Source organism: Marmota monax, unplaced genomic scaffold, assembly GCF_021218885.2.
Source record: "Marmota monax isolate L192 unplaced genomic scaffold, Marmota_monax_Labrador192_F-V1.1 WCK01_AAM20220418_F8-fsc00127, whole genome shotgun sequence".
Taxonomy (NCBI): domain Eukaryota; kingdom Metazoa; phylum Chordata; class Mammalia; order Rodentia; family Sciuridae; genus Marmota; species Marmota monax.
The window spans coordinates 846,457-871,747 of NW_026692894.1; the positions used below are offsets into that span (position 1 = coordinate 846,457).

The 25,291-nt window shown below is 54.7% G+C and overlaps 1 protein-coding gene across 1 annotated transcript in view; it reads left to right on the plus strand.

The window, feature by feature from the left end:
* Positions 1 to 25,291, plus strand: part of Tfeb (transcription factor EB) — a 45,169-nt gene that overhangs the window by 15,408 nt on the left and 4,470 nt on the right. Inside the window, exons 2-4 of the mRNA XM_046450658.2 lie at positions 23,340 to 23,568; positions 23,648 to 23,902; positions 24,539 to 24,619. Of these exons, the coding sequence (XP_046306614.1) occupies positions 23,362 to 23,568; positions 23,648 to 23,902; positions 24,539 to 24,619 (543 nt within the window). The 5' untranslated portion in view covers positions 23,340 to 23,361. The remainder of the gene's footprint in view (positions 1 to 23,339; positions 23,569 to 23,647; positions 23,903 to 24,538; positions 24,620 to 25,291) is intronic.

The following is a 25,291-nucleotide window of genomic DNA, read 5'->3' on the forward strand; positions in this document are numbered from 1 at the left end:
CCCATCCTGTGACCTAGGGCAGTGGGAGGAGCTATAGGGAGAAGCCTGTGACCTGCAACAGGCTGGGGCTGTCCCTGGTTCTGAGCAGAGGTAGCCTAGAAAGGACTTCAGAGAGTGACAGCCAGGTCTGGCCTTGGTCTGGCCTAGGTCTGGGAACTCCCAACCTCCAGAGCCGCAGCCTGCATTGAATCTCCTATAGAACCCAGCTTGGAGGTCTGTGCTGCTGTGGTGGGGCAGAGCTTCAGGACTGATTGGCAGGGGCCTGTTTCCAGGAAACTGTGGGTGGCTTCCAACCCACGTAGCATAGCACCCAGATGCTCAGGCATGACCTCCCACCCTACAATGTGCTTCTGAATGAAAGATCACAGATACTGAACACCTACTGTGTGCTAGGCACTCTGCTAAGCACTTTTGTGTATCTTCTGATTTAAAACTGAAGCCTAAGAGAGGCCAAGTTTCTCAAACAAGGTTACCTAGCTAGTGAGTGGCGAAGCTGGTCTCAGGCTTGAGTTTTGGATTCAGGCTGCCAGAGTTCAGATCTGGGTGACTTATTAGCTATGGGACTCTTGGGCAATGACTGAGTTTCTTAGTTTCTTCCTCTGTGCCTTCCTCAAATGTTGGTTGTGAGATGAGGTCTATCAAGTGCTTCATACACAACAAAGGCCCAAAACATTGGACCCACTTTATTTCTCTTCTGTAGCAATAATCTGCTGTGGGACTCTGGGCTGGTCATCTGTCTACCAGGCCCCAGCATTCTTAATGGGTGCTGACCTTTCCTTGTCCCTCTCAGTAGGGTTATTAAGGATCAGATGCGATCAAAGTCCTGGAAGGGCCTGGGGGGAGGCCTTCAGTAGGACAGAAGAGCTAGACTGCTTGAACCCCCAGGGCTGCTGGGAATTTCCAGGACTTGCAGCTCACTGCAGGTCCTGATGCTCTTTGTTTGGGCCTGTTTCAAGCTGTCCTATCTCCTGTTGACCCCCGCAGGCATTTGAATTAGTGACCCTAAATCTACTCCAGGTTTCCCAAGAATTTTCCATGGAAGGGTTTTGTGGTCAAATAGGTATAGGAGGGTGGGAATCACCAAATCAAAAGAAAAAGTGGAAAATAGGGGTGGGAGGCATGGGGAGACGATGATCAAAGCATACAAAGCCCTCAATTAGGAGAAGCAGTTCCTTTTTCTTTTGAGCTATATTGCACAGCATAGTGAATGTAATAAGTAGTGTGTTGTACATCTCAGAATTGCTAAAAATGAATTTCAAATGTACTAACCATCAACAATGATAAGCACTTGAGGATATGCTAGATATGTTAATTAGCTTGTATCTGATGTTAATGACATTGTATCCATATATTGTAACATCTCTTTTTACCCCCATAAGCATGTACAACTATTTTTAAAAAGCAAAATGAAGTCTGGGATACGGCTCAGTGGTGGGGTCCTTCCTGAGGGTTCTGTGTCTTCTTTCTGGCCCCCTCCCTCTGTGTCCTGTTCCCTCCCTCACAGCTGAGAGGTGGAGCTATGCCCAGTGTGTGGCCCCTGGAAGACACTTCTAGGCTGATGCAGGCACTAAGCCTTCATCCGGGCAGCAGAGGGCAAATCACCTCTGTCTTCTGGGCCTGTCTCCTCACCTGTATAAAAAAGCTCATCATGATGTGCATTTGCACTAGCCATTGGGAAGTCTGGCTCCGACACCATATGTGAACATACTCTATTAAATTTTCCATCCATGGACAAGTGTCCATAGTCTAACAATTCTGATAATTTCTGGGGACTGTGAGGACATGCAAAAATGAAGGAGGCCCCTGGCCATGGGATCGCGTGTGTTAAGACTCCTATGTCTGATTCACCCCCACGTTTGACGTTTGCCCTTCATGTATTGCTGCCCCTCTCTGGTCTCTCTTGCCCTGATCACCTTGGGAGTGGCCCAGTCAGCCTATCTCTGGGGATCTGTTTCACATGTGAGATGTGAGGCGTGCTGGTGAGCTTGTTCCCTGTTGAGAGCTGGTATTAAGAGTTGGGAGGAAACTCATGTCTCTCTGCTGAGAGCAGGTGGTCGCCAGCTTCTGCCCACTCCTTGGGTGCTCCCACTCCACATGGAGGGGTGCTGGCCACTGGCTGTACCAGGAGTGCTTCTGACTGTTCCACAGCCATTGGGATAGGACTGTTCCAGACCCTCTCCTGCCTGTGGCTGCGGGGATGGGGGCTCCCAGTGAAAGACCAGGAGGTGCCAGGCTTGGTGGGGAGGAGGTGATGCTTCCCTGGCAGGAGCTGTCCTCTCCCGGAAGGCTGTTTGCCCACGTTATTCTTAGCACTGACTCATTATAGAGTCTATTTTTAGCTCTGTTTCTAAGTGTCACCAACATCTGGTGCAGCCAGTACCAAAGGGGATGGGGTGGCAGGGCGACCCCTTTGGGCATTTCTGGGGACTTGAGGAGAGTAGGGACAGAGTCTTGTACTTCTTGCACCTGCCACAACTTGCAGCTCGGCAGGCAAGAGGTACCCTGTCCGTGCTCTGCTCGGGTGTTGATGGCTCCCTCATGAGCTCATCACTCCAGCTCCAGGTCCAGGTCCTGGGTTGGGGATGGGGTGCCATCCAGCTGGAGAGCCTGGGCCAAAGGTGCTCACCCGATAGGCTTCCCCTGGCCTGCTTGCTTCTTTAGGTGCAAGACAGAGATTACAGCCCCTAGGCCATGGGCAGGGTGTATACTACACCTGAACCTGTGAGATTCTTTTTGGGAGAGGCCTCTTGCTGTGTCCCTTTCCCACATGTGAGCTGGGTGCCATTGCCTTGGGAGTTGTCAAGAATAGCTTGGCTCAAGCCAGGTGTGGTGGTGCACACCTGTAATCCCAGTGGCTCCAGAGGCTGAGACAGGAGAATCGCGAGTTCAAAGCCTGCCTCAGCAACCATGAGGCCCTAAGGAACTCAGTGAGGCCCTGTCTCTAAATAAAATACAAAATAGGGCTGGGGATGTGGCTCAGTGGTCGAGTGGCCCTGAATTCAATCCCCGATACCAAAAAAAAAAAAAAGAATAGCTTGGCCCGGAAGTTTGGAGGGCCAGGCTGTGGCCCTGTGCTAACTCAGCTACGCAAGCTGTGCACCGCCCCTGCTTCCTCTGGGCCTCGGTAACGCCAGGAAGCCAGAGAAAACTGTGGTCTTCAGACTCTCCCTCAGAACCCCAGGAGGTGATTTGATGGCTGACTGGGATGGGGAGAGGTACCACCAGGGTCTAGGTGGTCTGGCCCTCTGTTGAGCGGCTTCATTCTCATGTTTTACGGGTCAAGGTTCCCAATACATTTTGAGAACAAGGTTCTGTTGCTGGAGTCCGCCTGGGATTCTGGTGGGTGACTTCCCAGTCTCTCTGCCTTTCTGTTCTGTGTCCTCCCCCTGCGCTTGACTGGATCCTGTGTGAGCACTGGGTACTCAGAGTGCCAGGCCCCTTCGGGGTGTGGGAGCTGCTCTGGGGTAAAGCTTTGAGTGTGGCCCCTTGCTTCCCTGCACCCTTGGGACTGGGCTGCCCTGAAGATAACAGTTGGTCCCAGAAGCCAGGACTTCCACGAGGAGGGGTAATACAGCCACATCCAGCATGTGGGTGGTACCCAAGAATTATTTAAAGTTAATGAATGAAATGGAGCCAGGTGTGGTGGCATAACCCCAACCATGGGAGGCTGAGGCAGGAGGATCTCTAGTTCGAGAGCCAGCCTGGACCACTTATCAAGACCCTGTCTAAAAAAAAAAAAAAAAAAAAAAAAATCGGGGGATGTAGCTGTAGCTCAGTGGTAGCACACCCTGGGTTCAATCCCCAGTACTGCAAAAAGAAAAGGGAAAGATAAAAGGATGAGGTGACACCAGCTTAGCATCCCTGGAAAGCAGTGCCTCCGAGTGGTGGTTCCCCGCCTACCTCCTCTTCCCTCCGCACCCCTCCCTCCTCCTTTCCTGTCCCTGCTTTCTTGGACTAGCCTGAAGCTCGCTCAGCCTTGGGTTCAAAACTCAGCCTTGGTCACAACTCTGAACAATGACACTTCCCCAATCTGAGTCTCAGTTTGATCATCTGTGACATGAGCTTCCGAAGGCCCCTGCCAGCTCCCGCAGCCTCTGATCTCAGGGCACAGGGCAATTCTCAGGGTGAAGGTAGACACGGTCCTGGCCTGACTGGTCCTCTTCTCCTCTGACGAGGCAGGAGCCCTCAGAGCCAGGGCGTTCTGAGATCACACTGTCCGGCACCCACAGGATGGGGTGTGGCCCATCCTGTGGGGAGTTGGGGTTTTTGGGTGTCAGGGGGTGGGTGGTCATTCAGCTGTGTCCACTGACCTGAAGTCACCACTATGAATCTTACGTGTGGCCTTCGGGGAGTATGGGCAACAGCCTGTAGGGACACACATTTGTATCGTTATGACTGGGTGTGAGGGAGTGTGTGAAATGTCATCAAGCCAGCAAGAGGGCAAGGACAGTCAGCTCCTGTTGCCAGGTGCTTCCCCGAGCTCCGAGGAGAATGGAAAGTGATTTCAGCAAAGGGGCCTTCCCTGTCTGGGCCACCGCCCTGGGTACGAGATGGCTCTGCTCTTCCATTCCCGGCTGCCACAGGTGCCCTGTCTTTCCCTCCCCCTTGCCTTAGACCTGCTTCTCACTCGGGATGAGGGGCTGCCTTTACCTGGAGTTGGACACCCCTCTAGGGCATTTCAGAGGGGTGGGCTCACCCCATCTGCAGCCACAGGAGTCAGCATCAAGCCCCCCAGATCCTGAGACCTGGCAATCTCTGCCCCAGTGGAAATGGCTTGCTGAGGCCAGGCTGGGACGCTGTGCTCAGCACCAGACACCAGCCCAGTGGTTTTCCAGCTTGAGAAAACCTGCCAGGGAGGGGTGAGGACAGCTCCACCTGCCCACCGTTCAGCCCGCCACCCTGGCTGCAGCAGTCTGGTGACTCATTCCCCTGGGGAGTGAGCCAGAACCCTCCTGGGGCACCCAGGCCCTGGTGCAGGCCCGCTGGCCAGAAGTCCTGGGTGCCTCAGAAAACCTGTACTGAGCCCAGGGCCTGGCAAGCCGGGGAGAGAGAGAGGAGGGAGGCCCTTTCTTCAGGGGTGGGGGTGCATCTCAGCCAGACTCTTTTGCATCTTTTCCTGCCCCTGCCCTCTGCACCCTCTCTCTGGTCACCTGGGAGGCTGCAACCCCAGGTTATGTAATGGATCCAAAATGCCTCTCGTGAGCAGCCATCAGCCACTAGACTCAGGAGTCCCCATTTCCCCAGTGGTTGCCATCTGGGAAGCTCCTGTCCCCTCCTCAGGCTCAGAGGAGTGGGTAGTGCTTGCCCACCCTGGGCCTGGCTGTGCTGCCTGGGAGGGGGTGGGAGGCTCTCTCCAGGGAAATGAATTCTTGGCCTGACCCCAGATGCCAGCCTGCCCAGCCCCGCTCCAGGGTAACACTGGGTGCACACACAGCCCCATTGTGTGCCTGGGCCCTGTGCCCGCCGCAGGCCTGGCACCAGCTCTATCAACAGCAGTGGCTCCGACAACTCCTCAGCAACCCCTGCCAGGGACTGAGCCCTTGAGCCCCTGGTGAGGAGAAAGGAAGGAAGGAGACTGGTGACTGGGGGGCGTGTCCTGGGTGAGGGGCCAGGACCACTCAGATAGATAGTTGAGAAAGTACCAGCCTGAGAGATAAGAGCAGGGAGACAGCCTCTTTCACAGAGGGAGACACTGAAATATCAAGGGCTTTAGGAACTTGCCTGGGCCTTGCAGCTAGCAGAGGCGCTGCGTGGGACCCAGGCTGCCTGGAGCTGGGTGCGGGGCTCTGAGCCCCATCCTGCTGCCCCTTCAGCCTGTAGGCCATGCTCCCGGGAAGGGAGGCAGGCTCCTTCTTTCCACAGTCCAACTGGGGAAGCAAGTCAGGCTTCCTTCTGGGAAGTCTGTGTCCCCGGGGCAGAAGGGGACCCGGGAATGGAAGGGTCTGAAGTCTCCAGGTGCTTGGATAGGTGAGGAAATTCATGGTCAAGGAGGGTACTGGCGACTGGGCAGGCAGGGCAGATCTCCAAAGCAGGAGGGCAGCTTCTGTGCCTCCGTTTCCCCACTCTACCCACACTGTATATCCTCCGTGACTTCTGGAAAGGAATATGCTAGAGGTGTGGTCAGAACTGGGGCTGGACCCCTTGCCTAAGCTCCGCAGGCTGGTCAGGAAGCCTCATGTCCCCAGGCAGGAGTGTGAGGCTCCCGATGCTTCTGCTCTGAGAGCTTGGCCTGAGCTGCCCCTCCTGCTCAGCCTGAAGGGGTCCCTGGGCTGTGAGTCTACCAGGGGGCAGCCCAGCTACTCGCTGCAAGGATCCCACCTTTGCCTACTGCCCAGGACCTTGTCCCTCTGTGCTAAGGTGAGAGTGCCCAGACATGGCTCTGATGGGGTTTGCCCTGATTTTCCACTTTCCAGACTAGACCCACTCCATCGGCTCTGATTCTCTAGGGCCTGTGGAAGTGCAAGGGCTCCTCATCGACAGCCTACCGTCCTTGCTGTCCTGTCCATCCTAGACCTGAGGCCTGGCTCCCTCCTTCAGCACCACCTGAGCCCTCTTAGCAAAGGGACAGAGCATTCTGCAGAGACCACAGGATTGTGAAAGGCTGGGGCTGGGCCACAGAGAGAGATGGGGAAGATAGAAGCCGGAAGGGGACATGGAGGCTGGGTCCTTCCTAGCCCACCCTGGAGCCTCACCTCCTCCTCCATGCTACCCCGGCTCATCTGCCTCCAACAGCCGGTCAACACCTCTTCCCCAAGGCCACAGGACTGGGCATGGTGAGCCCACAGCATGTGAATGAGGGTCACATCTGAGTGCCCTCTGCCCGAGGCTGGTGGGAGGTACGCCCAGCGACAGCTTGAGGACCTCACGCGCTAGCTAGAAAACCAGACGGGAACTTCCTGGGGCCTCGGTTTTTCATTTGCAGAATGGGTACTCTAATTTACTTCCCTCCTTCCCAGGCTTGTTGGGAAGGCCACATGAAGTAATCCGTGGTGCCCTGAGAAACCGTTCCTGGCAAACAGCTCAGTGTTCAACGCAGGCTTCAGTGGTCGCAGTACTAGGAAGAGTGGCAAGTAGTAGAAGTACAGTTGTGATATTGGTTAATGGTGTTTTTCCAAAGTAAGGCAGCGGCTGGCTTTCTCAGTCTGTATTCCTGTGCCAGGCACAGAGGCTGGCTTGGAGCAGAGGAAGTAATTGTTCTCAAATGGGGATCAGAGGAGGGCAAAGTCAGGGGAGCTGCTTGTGGAGGGGGAGGTCCCGGAGCAGCACCTCCAGAGAGGAGGAGGCTGGAGAGCCAGGTTGGGTTGGGTGTGAGTGAGAGGGTCCCCTTGGCTGTGCCCAAGGCTACTGGGGGGCGAGAGTCCTGGTCATCTGAAAGGCCCACCCCCCGCCCCAGGAGCATGGCCTGTATCTGGAGAGCGGTGGGGAGCTACGGGGTGATAAAGCAGGGGATGACCTCTCCTTGTTGCTCATTTTGTTTCTTGGTCTTCAGGGCTATTTGTTCTCCACTTCTCCCAGGACAATACATCATTTTCTCTACTCTTCTTCCTCTTCCATCTGAGGCTCGCTCCCACCCCAAATACTCACTTCTACCCCAGATAGCCTCTCCTTGCTGGCGCAGCCTGCTCTCCCTGTCCTGCCTTCATCTGGCTGCCCCTTCCTCTCCTGGATCCCGACCCACCTTCTCTGAAGTAGGAGATTGGGTGGAGCTGATCTGGAGGGGAGAGGGGTCTGACATGACATGACCACGTGTTGGGGACGGGTGTGATGGTGGCAGGGCCAGGAGGATCCCCTCATTCTAGCATAGCCCTGTATATTTTTCAAGGAATGACCCTCCCCCCAGTAGTGTGACTAAGGCTCATTAGAAGGATCTTGTTTTACGTTTGTCATCCTGATAAATGAAAATATAAGTTTCCATAACAGATTAATTAGGAAGTAGTGAGATCTTGTTGTTTTGCTTGAAATTTAGTGGAAAGGAATATTGAACCAGATGGGAACCCGACTATAGACAACAAACGTGTCCCTCCCTTCTCCTTTCAAACATTCAGCTACTTGTCCATCCATTATCCATCCATCTATTATGTACAACCATCCATCCATCCATTGTATCCAGCCATCCATTCATTCATCTATCCATTATTTTATATTTTATATTTTATAAATTAGATAATTTACATTTAGTCATATAGAAACTCTCCAGGATGGCCATTGTTCTCATTTTACACATGAGGATACTGAGATCCTATGAATTTAAGTACGTTGTTGAAGGTCACACTTCTAGTAAGTGACAGATCGGAGATTCAGCTCTAACCTTCAAAATGCACACTCTTAGTGTTGAGTCAGAGGACCTCCATCGATGTCCCCAGTGCCTACTTCTGAGGTGAAGCACGACAGATGTGTGAATGAGTGGGGAATGCTGGAGTTCCCTAGCTCTGCTCAGAAGCAGCCTGCGGGTGGAGGGCAAGGCGGGGCTGCTGATCCCGTTAGCATTTGATTTCTTTTCCATACCACTTGCCGCCCTGGAGAGTCCTATTTCTTCTCTCCATCTCCCCAATTTGGCTTCTGAGGGCAGTCTTACCTCCCCACAGGTAGGAAAGTTCCAGGTGCACGTTTGGTCCCTGCATCCAGCCCCTCCACCATCTCCCCATGAATGTTCCCATGCTGCCTCTCAGCTTCCCCACAGGTGGGCCAAATCCCTTTCCCCCTGTCCCTTTTATGGGCCATTCTCTAAGCTGTTAGTGTTAGGTGCTCAATTCCAGATCAACATTGCCTGCCCAGTCCCCCGTGGGCAACATAAGGATGTGAGTGCAAATAGTTTATTTGGGGGTTCCCCCAGGGAGCACCTGCAAGAGCAGAATCTGTGAGACAGGGCAGAGGAGGGACTGTTGAACTGCACATTGAGGAGCAGGTGACTGCTGTGGGTACCCTGGCCCACAAGAATTCTCCCTGGGGGCTTCATGGGACTTGCTTTAGAGTTCCCTAGCAGAGGGACTGGCATCTTTGCCTAGGGGACCCAGGGGGAGGGCAGGGTGCTATTCCATCAGCCCTGGCAGGTAGAAGTACTGTGGTGGGCAGCCTTTGGACAGTGAGTACCCAGGGGATGTGCATATGTGGGGTGGCTGATGGCTTCTGCTGTCCTCAGCAAGCCCAGGCCTTGCAATTATGTGTTCAACAGATACAGAGAATCTATTAGGTGCCTTGGACAAAAAAAGAGGAAGGTAGCCGGAACGGTGGCCCATGCCTGTAATCCCAGTGGCTCAGGAGGCTGAGGCAGGAGGATTGCGGGTTCAAAGCCAGCCTCAGCAAAAGCAAGGTGCTAAGCAACTCAGTGAGACCCTGTCTCTAAATAAAATACAAAATAGGGCTGGGGGTGTGGCTCAGTGGTTGAGTGTCCCTGAGTTCAATCCCTCGGTACAAAAAAAAAAAAAAAAGAGGAAACTATTAGGACCTTCCTCCATGAGTGAATGTGATTCTCCCAGCCCGCCCTTCCCTGGCTGCGCTTCCAGGCCCAGCCCAGGCCAGTAGCAACTCTGTGCTCCCTCCTCTCCTAGGAGGCGCCCATGTGCCGAGTGCACCAGGCCTGGAGCTGTCAATCCCCTCCAACTCCAGCATTCTGAGACCGTGATTGCAGCGGTTTTCTGACTTCCTTTCCTTTCTCTCACTGCCCCCATCTCTTCCCCGGCCCCATGGTTGCCACGTGGCTGCCCATTAGGCAGCCGGGAGCTGAACCTTCTGGTGCCCTTGCTGTGTGTCTCCATCAGAACTAGAGTAGTTCATGGAGTACTGGGGGTCATCTTAGGCTAAGGCACCCCTGTTTGTCCCCAGCGGAAGCTCTGCCAATGCCTGCTTCCTGGAGAGCAGCCTCCTCCCTTTGGCTGCACCTGCTTCCACCCAGACCTTGCAGCCTCCCAACACAGGTCTCCCACCTTATGGGGCTGAGGGAACAGCAAGAGTTAAAAAAGAGGGAAGTGGTGTAGGTAGGGCCCCTGTGTGTGGGAGTGGGGAGCTGGGCCTAGCTGGCCTGGCTGCACACTCCCACTGGAAACTGCACTGGGCCAGGGGCAGGCATGCTGGGTCCCAGTTGTTATGACTTGTCTCTCCAGCTGCCACCTGCAGCCCTTCCCCTTGACGTTTCTACTACCATACCAGGTTTGGGCAGGGCGTGTGTGCCAGGGCGGGAGTGTGGGTGCCTGTTCTGACCAACCTCATCACTTCTGACATTCCCCCCAGCTTACTAGGAGCGTCCACTCCAAGCCAGTTGCCAGGGCCAGATGCCACCCTTTGCATCTCTGTACCCCACTTGCATAGAAAAGTGGCTGCACTTCTTCCAGGCTGGGGTGTGGTGTGATGGCAGGAGGGACTGAAAGTGGAGGCTGTCCATTCTTGTCTCAGGTTTAAACTTAGGCATCTCGATCCAGGAAGGAGGTCTGAGGCACCTGCCGCCTGAGCTTCACCGCCGTGGGGGAAAGTAGAGTAGCTCTGAGCCTTGGAGCTGGGGAGGCAGAGGGCATGGAGATAAAGATAATTATAGGGGGAGAGCAGAGTTCCTGACGCTCTGCCCACACCCAGCGCGCACACTTCAACCCTCCACTCTTTTCTCTGTCCTGGTAAGGGCAAAGGTTTCTTGTAGTATTTAAGGACAAAAAAAGGGGTGGGGCTCAAGGACAGGTCAGTGGGAATTTGGGGGAAAGACTTTCATGTTCCTGTCGTACCTGTGTGTGCCCCGAGGAGACGGTGGCAAGTGGTTGGCCGGGATGGATCATTGGAATGTTGTTCTAGAAAGTCAGTTCTGGGGGGGCAGGGCGATTTTCAGGGCAGGTGTCCTCAGGCTTCTCTGGCTGGTGGGGTGGAAAAGCCAGCCGAATGTCCCCAGTGGGGTAGGAGCCAAGCAGAGCTCCGGGCCTGGGGGGCCAGCCTCGCTGGAGCTGAGTGTGCTGGGCCACGGACAGCACCCTGGCCCAGCAGCCTGTGGACATGGTGCCGCTGTTGACCGCTCTCAGATCTCCTGGCAGGCAGGGCAGGGGCGCCCAGTGGGGGAGAGCAGCTCCGTGGCAGGCAGTTCTGCGTTACTGCCTGTGGTCATCCGGTGCCTCGGCCTGCGCTGGCCGCCCGGACCTGCCCCCACCAGGCATGAGTCACATCGAAAGCAGAAGCTGCCAGACACCGTGCCGGGTGAAGTGAGGCAGAACCAACTGTGCTATTTTGGAACCTGGTTAATTCCCCTCCTGTCCCTCCGCCTCCCCTTTCTCAGTGCTCCCACCCCCTCTGATCTCTGCATTCGCCTTCCTTAGGGGACAGTTGGGATGGGACTCTTTCCCTGGCATGTATGTGGAGAGGGTGATGAAATATCCCCTCGTCAGACCCTCCTCCTTGGCCAGGGGGTGCTGGCTTCTCGGGGAGCAGCCCTGGGCAAGTTTTGGGGGGCAGGGTGCCCCCTCCTGGCAAGAGCTGGCAGGCAGGGCAGCCCTGGCAGATGACATCCTGCCTCTGAGCACTGGCCTTTGACTGGCACCACTCCTACCCCTGCCCATCTTGGGCCACCCTCCGGCCAGCTGTCAGCTGCTTCTCCCAGGGTGTGAGCTATGAGAGCTTCAGGGGCTCCCGGCAGCAAACCTCAGAGGGTTAGGAGGGATTTCCGGACCCTCAGGGGAGATATTTTGGGGCCCAAGGGCCTTTCCAGAACCTGTGAAATCATACGCCCTCCAACAGCCCCAGTCGATCCCCTGGTTAGTAGCTCGCTCTTGGGCACCCTAGACCTGCCTGGGATTCTGGCCTCACATTTTAGGGTTTCTTTGGCACCCATGTGAACCTGGGGGCCCTGACAGTACAACCTACAGCAGTGACAGAGGCCTGTGGGTGTGTGTTTCTGAGCTGGAGATAAGAGCTGTCACTTGTTCCTAGGCAGAGTGGACAAGGGTCCCTGCCTCTCTTGCAGTTGTGTGGTTGGGGACAAGGTGGGCTTTGCCATTGTTCTGTGTGAGTGTTCTTGAGAGTTGGGTGCAGCCTCTGCTGTGTGTGGCCATGTCGCAGGGGACCCTAGAGTCAGAGCACCACATGGCCGTTTGTACCACAGCGATATGGTACGGTGTATGTTTGTGTACTGGGAAGGAGGGTCATCAGGCAGGTGACCAATTAAAATTCAGATCCTTGCCAACCTCATGTGAGTGGGCCTTGGACTTCTCATTGCTTGGATGGAGTTGGGGTGTAGGCAGGTGGGAGGGAAGGGCAGAGCAGGATGGAGGAAACAGTGGGCTCTAGGCCTGCCACGGGGACTTCACCATCCTCGAGCCTCCTGTGTGCCCAGACACACACTGTCCTTGAGGTTGTCAGCCCTCCGTGGGAGCTGTTCTTTGGGAGGCAAGCCCTAGGAAGGTGTGCATGTGACTGGGAGCATCTCTATGTGCAAGAGGCGGTGTGTGAATGGGTGTGTCTCACACGGCGGTCGGGTGGCTTTTCCAGTGGACTGTTCCCCATAGACATCAACTGCTTCCTCCACCTGGCAGGCCACAGCCCAGTGCCTAGTGAGGCCACCGAGCACAGAGCCAGCCTGGAGCCTTGCACTATGGTCTCCACTTAGCTCTTCTGGGGCCCAAGAGGCAGGGCTCTTTGCTCAAGTTCACTGTGAGGTTCAGAGTACCCCGTCCGTCCTGTATCTCTCTCCTTCTGGGGCCACCACTTCCCTGCTGTCTCCTCCACATGTCACCCAATTTCATGCTTGAAACCAAGTCCGCAGCAGACAATAAGTAGTTTCTTGATGGTGCCCATAAGTCTCCTGGGTGATTTGTCTTCTGACTCTGTCCGCTTGGGCTGGGGCTGGGAGACTGCATTCCAACCAGCGCCGGGGGCTGCGATGCCCTGCAGATCAAGCTTTGAGCAATAAGGCCCCTGCCATCAGAACTCCAGCCGGGAGGACAGGGGCCACCAGGCAGGGAGCTAACACCGGCAGACCACCCCCTCCAGGCCAGGTGTATCAGAGCTTCCACTCCTTTTACCTCCCCTCCTACTCGGAGAAAGGTGGGTTGGCTGCCGTCTGTTGTACAGAGGGGGAAACTGAGGCTCTGGGAGTTCAAGCACCTGCCCTGGTCACATCTCTGGGAAGAGGCAAAGCCAGATTGGAACTCTGTTCTACTGGGGCCTCAGGGACCACAGGGGCTAACCTACCTATCATCCATGGAAATGTAGTGCCCTTTGCTTGCTGGGGAAGGGGGCAGGCTTAGTGGGGGAGGGGTACCCACAGCTGCAGCCTCTGTGACCTTCCCCTTCCCCTTTCCTGTCTAAGGAGCCATCTGTGGGCTGGACCCTCTCCCTCCACGCTCACTGCACAGTGGGGTCCAGTGCCAGGTCTCTGATCCAGGTCATCAGATTTCTGTCCCACCTTGATAGAACCCCTCCAAACCCTCTCACGGCCCACGATAACTGCCTCCATGAAATTCAGATATATGGTTCCAGGGCTCCTGTGCATGGATGGGCAACTTAACAGAAAAGAGTGTCTGCAGCTGGGGATGTCCCACGTCCTGGGGCATCAGGAAGGTCTGAGGGGTGCTCGGGCTTCTCTGCGGACCTTCTGAAGGGTTCACTGAGGGTGGCATGACATGGGAGTAGGGCAGGGCTTGGAGTGCAGGAGACAGTAACCTATCTGCGTGGGGGTCTTTCCTGTGCTCCCTGGCTTCCTCTCTGCTAGAGCCAGTGGTGGTCACACATCCACGAGAGACCTGGGCTCAAATCCCCACTTCACTGTTTTTGAGGTGTGACCTTAAACATGACATTGAACCTTTCTGAGTCTCAGTTTCCCCTCTCCCATTTGAGGTGTTTGTGGGATTGCGTGAGGTCTAACATGGGCCTGGTAGGGACACAGGGAGTACTTGCTGAACTGGTGACCTGGGATGAGTGAGCGTTTGCTGGGCTATTGGTCGAGCATGGCCAATGGTCCTGTGTCTGCCCTAATGGGGGAGAGGGGTGGATGTTCCAAAGAAGAGAGGTAATTTTTCTGGAAGCTTCCTGGTACCTGGGGAGCTTAATAAGTGGCCAGTAAACAACTAGAGAACAAAGCAGAGTAGACACGGGCAGGACACTGGAGTGGACACTACAGGAGTAGGGTACAGGGGGCAAGGAAAGGGGGGTTCCAGTCTCCTGGCCCCACTCCAACATGGGAAAAGGGGGCTGCCTGCTAAGGGGAACGTTAGACTGCACGACGTGGTGAGGGATTCAGCAACCTGTGTGTGTGAGAAGGAGAAAGAGAGACAGGGAGACAACGGACCAGCAAGAGGCAGAGACAAAGGGCATGCAGGGTGTCTTGGCTGGATCCAGGCATGTCATGTCACATGGGTGGAGCACCCCAGGACCTTTCCATCCGCTTCACCTTCCACCTACATGTCCCCCCACCCTCACCTCCCTGGTCTGCCACTCGTGACAGTCCTTGTGGGGTAGGCCTCATGCACTGTCCCTGTGGTATAGGATGGGCGCCTTTCTGGTCTGGAAAGGCCTTTGAAGCTGCCCCGTGAGCTGCACAGTGGTCCCACCTTGCCCCAGGCAGACAGGCTGGTCAGGCCGAGGCGCCAGCTCCCACCCTTTCCTGTGGGATGTGAGCTGGGACTTGGGGTTGACAGGCCTGGGCTGTGGGAACTGGAGGCCACTAAGCTGCTGCCCTTCCTCCCCTCCCCTTCCTTTCCCTCCTCCCCAGTCCTGCTGGGGGCTAAGAGGTTTAAAAACAAGCCTCAGACTGCACCTGCCCCAGCCTGCAGCTCCTGCATCCCAGCAGAGTGTGTCTGGGTCCCAGGGTTGCTCTGCTGCACTGGAGTGTGACTTGCAGGCCTCCTTCTGGAGCCTTGGCTTCCTCATGTAACTCACTATTTTCTGATCTTTATTCATTACAAATAGGAGTTGGATCAACCAGTGCCAAGTGTTTCTACTTGGCAGAGTGATTCTTTTGCATGAAAGATACAGAAGCCCATCCCAGCCTCTACATGCTGTTGGAGATCAGTGACACTCAGCCACCGTGCTGGAGGTCGGACTACAACTGCCCACTGGGTGGGGTCCTGGGGGCAGCCTTCTGGGGTGCTGGGGCTGCTGTCTGGCTCCACTAGGTGGTCGCACAGGGGTACACACCTCTTAAAAGGCCGCCAACACACTCCTCGAATCTGTGCATTTTGCTGGGATCATGTGTACCTCAGCAAAACAGAAAAAGACCAAAAACAATGAATTAAAAATGTTGAAAGCATGTACCACTGACCTCATTTCTGCTTCCTGTACAAGAACCTTCCAAATCAAACAGTGCACACTTAACCCGGGGAAGTCAGGTTGCTGTTTTTCAATATTGGAAGTAGCCAGAGGGCCCCATGGCCACCCTTCATAACCTCTAGGGAGCCACTGGGCCAGATAACATAATAACTTGTATTATTCAGTGTCTCCAATGTGCTAGGCACTGTGCTAGGTAGCCTGCCTACTCAATATGCCTTTAGAATCCAGAGAGATGAATATAGTTCTTCACGTTTTCTCAGGTCCACTGCTGCACGGTCTATAAACACCCATGGCTTTGGGCGAGGCCTTTCTGCCCCTGTCCAGTAAAGAGAGGTAGAGATCATGCTGCAGCTGCCTGGGGCCCTCAGACGGCTGTGTGGCTACCTGGGCAGATGGATGGGGTCCATTCCGAAAGGAACTTAAAAGGGGCAGAAAGCAGGGACTTGTACACGGACATTCCCAGTGGGCCTGGGTAGAGTGACAGTGAACAGCAATGATACCGAAGACAAGTTTCTCTGCCCACACTTTCACCCTTGCAGAGGGTCCCACAGCCAGGATCCCCATGCAGGGTACTATGAGAGAGGAGGACCCAGCTGACAAGCTCTGTGGACCAATGGGGAGATGGAAGCCATGCCAGACATTGAGTTCACCACAAGGCCTGTATGTGAACCCAAATGTTTTGATCCCAAGTCCTCTGCCCTTCCCATGGAATCTTATGGGCAGGACTGGGGGCCCCTGGGAGTCATAAGAGACCTCCCCACCCCAGCTCTGTTTGGACTGGGGCCAAGCCAATGCCCCCCAGACCCCATGGGGACCCATGACTGCCTCTGGGACTTGGAATGGCCTTGCCTAAGGCATGGGGATTATATAGACATTCTTATTCTGTTTCCTGCAGTTCACCAGGCCTTCTTACCACCTCCTGTGCCAGAGGGAGCTCAGAAAAAAACAGAACCAACCCTGAACCTGGAATCTTCCCCCCCTCTCTCCTTCCCAAGGCTGAGAGCCTTCAGGAGGTCACGGGGTCCTTTCCACCTGGGGACTATTTAGGAGGCCTCCCTTGGTGGTCAGTGAATTCCCCTGGAACTGACTGCAGCTCCTGCACAGTGGGGAATTTGGAACAGACTCAATGAGAAGGAAACTTCTTCCGACCACAAAGGCACAGAACCTAACAGGCATCCCCGCCGCTGGGATCACACGCTTTGTTGTTTCATCCGTCAGACATGCTTTTCTGGGAATACAGGAAATTATCTCTACCCTTTGAGGAAGGGTAGTTTTTTCTCCTGTGGTTGAGGGTTCCAGATAGTTCTATCATCCTGGACACCCTCTGGCCCTGGGGCTAGATAGAAGAGACCAGCCACTGAAAACTTCTGGTGGCTGGGGACTTCTTCAGAGGGAATCCCTAAAACAAAACATGCAACCTTCAGCCCAAGCGCAGGACGCAGGAGGGAAGCCAAACTTGTAGCTCAGGGTTAGGGCGGGGAGCCAGACTGCAGGACCAGCTTCTGCAGTTGCCTGGAGCAACAGCCTCTTGCACTTGTGTTTCCTCATCTGTGAACTGGGGACAATAATGAAACTCATATTTGCAAAGGAATGTCAAAATTAAATATGGTGCTTCAATCAGAACCTGGCACATAATGAGAACTTCATTAGCATAAGCTGCTTGCAAAAAAACGACACACGTGTTCACTCTTCCAAAAGATTAAAACACACACAAACACTCCTCCTAATTGCATCATCCAAGGAAGTCAGAAATAATTTTGTATATTTTCTCCCAAGAGGTTCTTCTCATTTTTACAGTGATGAGCAGACTTTTTATAAAATTTTGCATGCTACTTTTTGTCACTTGATATATCCCCATGGTGTTTATTTGTAAGCATAACAACCATCAGGAGGGACCCACTGTAACTTATTTTACTACCTATTGCTGGACATGGGGATTTAAAATTTTTTTCTATATATAATGTGAAGTGCATCTGTATGCATAAAAGCCTTTTGTGCATTTGCTAGCCTCTCTCAGGCTAGCAAATACATACAAATTGCCAGTGAGGTACATACTAGCCATCTGTTGGAGGTGCCTGGTACCAAAGGCATTGTAAAGTCGTGGACACATTTGTGTGTGGTAGAAAGTAATTTGCTTCACTCTTAAACTCTGTAAGGTCTGCCTTCACTCTTATGTGACTTTTAAAAATGAAACAAACTGCAACTGAGCTGCTGGCCAAAGATCACAAACACCTGCCACCAATTACAAAACATTCCGAGTCCCCCCACCCACCAAGCCCACCTGGTCCTCCCTCCCAGGCACTCCCCCAAGGCCAACTGAGGATCCTGACTTCTAACACAGTAGATGCATTTGGGCTGTTTTTGAACCTTACACGCACCAATCGTGCTGTGTGCATTTTTGTGTCTGGCTTCTGTTGCGACACGGTGTCTGTGAGAGCCTTCGGTGTTGTGTGTGACAACAGTGGTTCGCTCTCATTGCTGAGCTGCATTCTGCTGTGTCCCTGTGCCACTCTTCTTTATTCCTTTTTCTTTAATGACTCTTTGGGTGGATTCTAGTTTGGGCTCCCATCCACGGTGCTGCAGATGTCCTTTGGTGAACACATGGGTGCTTTTCTGGCAGGCATAGAAGTAAGAGTGGATTCTCTGGGTGGGGGGGGGGGGCGTATGGGCTTCAGCTTCCCGCTCCAATTTTTAAAAGATCACGTGGAAAACAGAAAAATCCCCCAGTAGTTCAGGCCCCACAAGCGAACAAGGGGATGTGACTCAGCTAAAAAGCAGTTTGAGAGGCACTGCATGAAGACTGTGCCCCTCTGAACCCTGAGGTTCACGTCTGGGGCTGCAGTGGAAACCCAGCGGGGCCCTGTGTCCTGGCCTTGCCACCCCAGCTGGCACGGGGTTGCCAGCCCTGATCCCTGCCTTTGATGGCTACTCCAGTTCCCTCCCCCGGCTTCCCTGGCTGGCCTGAACAACCGTTGCACTGAGCAGAGTAGGGCTTGGGCCAGATAGAGTGAGCTGGGGGTACCCCTTCTCTGAGATGTACCTTCAGACATGATTGGTAGCAGGTCGGACCCCACGCAGACCCCCAGAAGCTGTTCCTGTCTCCTTTCCTACTTTATTAAGACTCACCCAAGTCACGCATGCTCACATTGGAAGTTAAGAGCTTTCTACGTGGAAAGAGAAACTGTATAAACCTGTTCCCATTTGCCACCCCTTTGGGTGGCCCTCCCCCGAGGCAAGCACTCTCAACAGTTCAGGGTGCTGGGGAGCCCAGAATAGGAACGAAAGGATGGGGCCCCGAGCCAGGCTGCCTTGGCCAACCTCTGCATTCTGCTGTTGGTCTGCTGGAGAACTTTGGGCAGGTCCCTTCACCTCTGGGAGCTTCAATTTCGTCCCTGAAAAATGGAGACAGTGGTAGAAATGTCCTCATTGGGTTGTTGTGAGGAATAAATGAGTTGATGTTTGAAAAGCACAGGGGCAGCTCCAGCCTGTGGCAAGCATTCAGTAAGCATGTTGCTCCCAGTAGGAAGAGCCTTCCAGTCTTTTCTACACGTACACCCGTTTTCTGCCTAACTGGGCTCAGGCTGTCCATTTTATTCTGCAGTTCGTTTTTTTCCATTCAGTGCTACAACTTTGCTCTCTTCTTCTGATGGCTGTGACATTCCTGTTTTGGGGCCTTCTTTCTCCTTGCCTTTCCTTCCTGGGGTCCAGTGATTTTCCCCCATCTCCCCCACCCCTTTCCTGCCCACTTATCTTAGGACTAAGACTCTGATCAGGTTGCTCGTGCTGAGGTTTAAATGGCTGATGGGGAAGCCCCCACACAGGCTGGATGAAACCAGCTCTGGCACCCCCACCCCAGAAGACCAGAACCCCGCCCCCTCCAAGAATGCCTGAGGGCCTGCGGGGCCATTCCCCACCCCATGCCTCCTTGAATCCTCACAGCGGCCCTATGAGGCAGGTGTTACCATTGGCTTCATGTATAGCGATGAGGATGGTAAGGCCCAGAGAGGTTCAGCCATTTTCCAGTGTCACCTGGTCAGTGCAGGCCGTCCATGGGCCACTTGTGGCTAAGCTGGAACTCGGAACTGGGCTGAGGTAGAGTTGCTGAGAGGTCCTGGGCGAGCAGCAGTGGGAAGCAACTGGTGGGTCTTAAGGGTGGCCACACTACAGGGCGGGGCAGGAATTCTCTGGGGTGACAAACCTCTCCCCTCTGGAGGAAGTGCCACCTGGGGTGGGGGCTGATCTGGGTGTGGTAGATCCACCAGGCCCTGGTGTCCTGAATATGTGCATGTGGACCCTCGCTAGGCCTGGAGGTCCCGCTGGAGGGAGGGGCTCAGGAGCACAGTGACTTTCCCTGTCCCTCCTCTAGCTCTTTCTGGCTCTGCTGGGTGCTGGGGAAGGCGGTGAATGGCCCCCAAGCTTGGAGAGTGAACAAACAGGCGGGGTGGAGGGATTAGCATGCCGGGGAGGGGGGTATCCCCTGGACCACCCATCTGCCGCAGAAGCCCTGCAAGTTCCCTGCCTGCATCCCGTACCTTCCCAACCAGACCACACCCACAGTGACCCAAGCTGGGAACCAAGAGAGGGAAGAAGCTGGAACTCTGCTCCCAGGGGCGTGACAGCATTGTCCAAGAGACAGGTGGAGCAGGGGAAAGCTTCGTCCAGGGCTGCTCATAACCTTTGGCATGAGGACTCCTCACTATTCTTCCTTCTCTCACATCCTTCCCCAGGAGGGTCACACAGATCCCTGGCAGATGGGGGAGGAAAGGGGTCAGGGATTCATGTGTCCATTTTACAGATGGGAAACTGAGGTCAACCCAGCCAGGGAGAGACTGAGCAGGGCCCAGCAGAGTTCTCACTGCAAGTCCGCTCCAGCTGGGCAGGGCCAGGCACCCGGCTCTTTGTCAGGGAAACAAGGATCTCGTTCTCCCCCAGCACCCCCAGAGCTGGCTGGCACGGCCAGGCCCGGTGCCTCCACCCCCAGAGCCAACTGAAGTCAGATTGTACTGGGGAGGGGCAGCCCAGGGCGCGTGGGTGTGCGGGGTGCAGCTGCGGGGAGCCCGCTGGGCTGGGGTCAGAGCCTGAAGGTCTGTAGGGCTAGTGTGCATAGTGGGCAGTGGGGGTGCAAGGACAGGGACACCCCTCTGTAGGAGCACAGGGAAGGGGGGCGAGCCCTGATGGAGGCTGCAGCTGCATGGCTGCCTCAGGATGGGGAGGGGTAAGGGGACTCTGCTCCCTCCTCTGGGAGGACCCCTGGGTGAGGCGGCCCTTTCATAGATTAATGGTCTAAGGGGAAGAGAAGGAAGGAGGGTGAGGGGCTGGACACTGCGTTCTCAGACCTCGAGGGTGAATAGTGCAGACCTCGAGGGTGGTGGAAGGAGCTCTGGATGGCGGTCAGGTGGCTTGGGCTCCATGCCTGACCCTGGTCAACCAGCTGTGTAACTAGGGACAAGCTCCCTCCCCACCCTATAGGGAGACCTCCCTCCCCAGCATGGACCCATAGCCAAAGTGCCTGGGACTATGTCCCAGCACTGTCCCAACTGCAAGACCAGTCCCTGGCTGTGCCTCTGTCTCTCCTTCTCTATCTCATAGGACCTTTGAGGAGCAAATGTTCAGAACCTGACCTGACCTATAATAAATGCTCATATGAACCCCAATTACTATCGTTTCCATGATCCAGTGATTTTCGTTGGGTATTTGCCAGTACTTTCTGCTGATGCTGACTTGGTACCGTGTCTGTGTTGCTGCTTTCCTTTGCCTCTCCCCGAGGTCAGGCTCATTCCTAGGAGCTTGGGACGCAGCTCTGGCCTTTGGTCTGCAGAGCCCAGCTCACCCTGCCAGTCTTGTGCTGATCTGTATCTCACCCATTCAGCCTGCCAGGTGTCGTGCACTGACACATTGTTTTTATTTAATACTCTCCCCAATCTTCCCAACTAGAAGCTGCTTACAAATGAGGAAACTGAGGCTCCAGCCCACATCTGCCCTATTTGAAAGCCCTTGCTCAACCTCAAGGTCATTCTGCCTCTGGCAAAATCCCCAGGATAAAGACCCTCCAGCCTCTCCTGGTACCCTCCTGGAGTCTGGGGTACCCTCAAGGGCCTTGCACCTCCCAGAGAGCCTCAGCCCATGGCAGCTGAGAGGCACTTTAGAAATCACTGGGTCCAGCTGGCATGGTGGTTCACACCTGTCATCCCAGGTACTTGGGAGGCTAAGGTAGGAGGATTCACAAGTTTCAGGCCAATGTGAGTGAGACCCTGTCTCGAAATAAAAAGGGCTGGAGATGCATCCCAGTAACACACACACACACAAATTCATTTTTAAAAAATGAAAGAAATCACTGGGTCCACCTGGCATGGTGGCGCACACTCTCAGCGGCTTGGGAGGCTGAGGCAGGAGGATCTTGAGTTCAAAGCCAGTCTCAGCAACTTGGTGAAATCTGGCTCTAGACAAAATACAAAAAGCGTGTGGGGGCTGGGGTTGTGGCTCAGCAGTAGAGCGCTCACCCAGCACGTGAGGGGTGCTGGGTTCATTCCTCAGCACCACATCAAAATAAAATAAAGGTATTGTGCCCAACTACAACTAAAACAAAATATTAAAAAAAAAAAAAGCCTGGGATGTGGCTCAGTGGTTAAGCACCCCCTGGGTTCAATCCCTGTTTTTAAAAAAGAAAAGAAAAAGAAAAAAGGAGATCACTGTGTTCTACATCCAACTTTTTCATTTTGTGCACAAGGAGCGGAGGGCTCAGTGAGAGGAAGGCACTCGCCTAGGGTCACCAGGTGAGCTAGGGACAGAGTGCGCCCAGCTGCAGGATTCATTCTGTCCCATCCTCCTGCCTTCCAGACTAGGCTTGGGGGCCTCAGTCACATCTGCCCCACAGTAGATCAGGGCTGATGTACATAAGGGCAGGGAAGCATTTTCCGGGACTTTCAGCACCTGGTGCCCTAAAGTGGCCCTTTCCTCAGGGGGTTTTATATTCTCTGTGAGTTCAGGGACCACATTTGTGTCCCCAGTGCCTGGTTCAAATATCATATTCATTGACTTAGCATCTGAGTCCCAGGCTCCAGGCTAGAGGCTGAAGGTACTGCAGTAAACAAAACAGACAAATGCCTGCCCTTGGGGCGGCTCACATTCCTAGTAAGTAAGGGACAGACAATGAATGAAATAAGTAAGCAAAAATGCATAGTATTTAAGATGGCGATAACTGATATGGAGAAAAAATTAGAGGGAAGGGCCTTGGGGAGCGTGGGGGGTCTGGGGTAGGGAGTTTGCAGTTTTAATAGGATGGTCCAGGGAACATCACTGTTAGGTGAAGTTTGAGCCTTGGAGGAGGTGAAGGAGTGAAGCATTATGGTATCTGTGGAAAGAGCATTTCAGGCAGAGGGGGCAGCAAGTGCAAAAGCCCTGAGGTGGGAACATGCCTGGGGTGTTTGAGGATTGCAGAAACTGGAGGTGTGGCCAGAGCAGATGGAACAAGGCAGAGAACAGCGGGAGGTGACGTCCAAGGGGAATATGCAGGGGCAGCAGATCATAGATAGCCTTTCAGGCCAGGGTAAGGACTTTGCCTTTTACTCAGAACAAAGTAGGAGCCATGGAGATTGCGGAGCAGAGGGCCAGAAAGGAACTGCCTTCAGTTTTAACCAGATCCGTGTAATTACTGAGTTGTGTGCAGAACGCGGTAGGGAAGGATGGAAAGAGGGAGTCAACATCAGGAAGCCACTCAGGGAAGGCGTGGCGCAGGCTGGCCCAGGGGAGAGTAGCAGAGGTGTTGACAGAGGAGGAAGTGACTGAGGCCAGATCTTACGGGATCAGGACACAGACCAGAGGAAGAGGAGTCAAGGTTGACTCCAAGTTGGGGGCCAATCAGCTGCAACAGATGAAGAAGAGAGCAACTTCAGTTCCAATCTAGCAACCGGGAAACTTGGCGTCATGTCTCAGCTCGGTGGCCAGCTTGCTCAGTGGCCTTGGACAAATTCCTTCCCCTCTCTGGACTCAGTTTCTCCTCCTGTACAATGGGAACAGTCTCACTTGCCCTGGCACTGGCCCCTCCCTGAGCCCCAGGGCCATGAGGAAGACAAGTGCGTCATAGACCTGTCTCCCCTCATCTGCAGGGAGCCCGTGCCAGCAGCCACCATGGCATCGCGCATCGGGCTGCGCATGCAGCTCATGCGGGAGCAGGCGCAGCAGGAGGAGCAGCGGGAGCGCATGCAGCAGCAGGCCGTCATGCATTACATGCAACAGCAGCAGCAGCAGCAACAGCTGGGGGGGCCTCCCACTCCAGCCATCAACACCCCCGTCCACTTCCAGTCGCCGCCGCCTGTGCCCGGGGAGGTGCTAAAGGTAGGCCCTGCTCTGGCCACGCTTACCCCCTGCCCCTGGTCCCGACCCCCATGGGAACCGGCACCTCTTCTTCTCCCAGGTGCAGTCCTACCTGGAGAATCCCACCTCCTACCACCTGCAGCAGTCCCAGCACCAGAAGGTGCGGGAGTACCTGTCAGAGACCTACGGGAACAAGTTCGCTGCCCACATCAGCCCCGCCCAGGGCTCCCCGAAGCCCCCACCAGCCGCCTCCCCCGGAGTACGGGCTGGACATGTGCTGTCCACCTCAGCCAGCAACAGTGCGCCCAACAGCCCCATGGCCATGCTACACATCAGCTCCAACCCTGAGAAGGAGGTGAGTGACAGCCAGCCAGTGGCCACTGTGCTGGTAGAGCTGGTGCTGCCGGAGGCTGTGCTCTGGGGAATCCAGGTCTAATGGCAGAGGCACGCTGTCTCCTCAGAGAGTCCCCATCTGAGGGAAACACAGCTCTGCTCTCGGGGCGCTCCAGTCTGAGGGCAACCACCATCCTTACTTGTGAAAACTCAGCTATGGAAAAACATAAGACGCAGCCGGGAAAGCCCAGCACCCCTGCGAAGCCCTAGGTGGAGGTAGATCAAGAACCTCACGGGGCATGGTGCCTGAAATCCCAGCAACTCGGGTCCCTGAGGCAGGGGGAGACCTTGACTCAAAATTAAAATAATGATATCCAGGGATGTACTCAGTGGCACAGCTGGGTTTTTGGTATGGGATTCCCAGTATAAAAAAAAAAAAAAACAAACATCCCCTGGGCTGGCAGGGGGCTAGTAAAGAGTCCTTCCTGGCCTTGGGGTTGGTTGTGGGACCTGGACAGCTCATCCTTTCTCTGGGCCCGTTTCCTCCTCTTGTGGATGAGTGGATGAGGTGCCTCCAAGATCCTTCTTGGTCAGCACTGTCCCATCTGCCCTTCTCCAGGTGGACCCTCTTCAGATTGACTTTTCTTTTTTTTTCCAGTTTGATGACGTCATTGACAACATTATGCGTCTGGACAATGTGCTGGGCTACATCAATCCTGAAATGCAGATGCCCAACACGGTATTCCTGGGCTGGGTGGGTGGGTTGTATGAACGGGGGAGGGTGGCTCACAGGACTCACGGAGACCCTGAGTCTGCAGAGGGCTCATCAAGACAGAGCTGGCATCTGGGTAGAGATGGGGGGGGGTCACTTCCTCAAATAATGTGACCAGGCCTAGGGGCAAGCAGAGTTATGAATCAAGAAAGATGTGCCTCAGCCTGGGTGCATGATGGGGCTTCGGAGGGGAGCAAGGGGGCTGGGCGGTTTCCGGAGGCTTCCTGGGGAGGAAGAAGGGAGGCAGGGAGGACCTTCTGGGAGGGCAGTGGTGTGTCCACAGGAAGGTAGGAGTTGATGAGTTCCTTTTGGAATCTGTGGCTCTACTCCTCTACCAAACCCAGGCCCCAGAGAGCAAAGGCCCATATCCCTCACTCAGGCTGGCCTTGTCCCCGCAACCAGAGAACCTATCCCTCTCACAGCATCTGGAAGTGTGGCCATATTTTGGATGTCCCAGACAGGGCTGAGGAGGCCCGTGGGAAGTAACTGGGCTTGGAATCCAGAGGCCTGGCTCTGCTATGATGTTAGGAAGCCCCTCAACCATCCTGAGCCCATTTTGTCCGCTACAGAATGGGTGTGAGGCCATCCACCCACAGGACTGTGGGAAGATTACATGAGACAAAAAAATCCAGGGCAGCT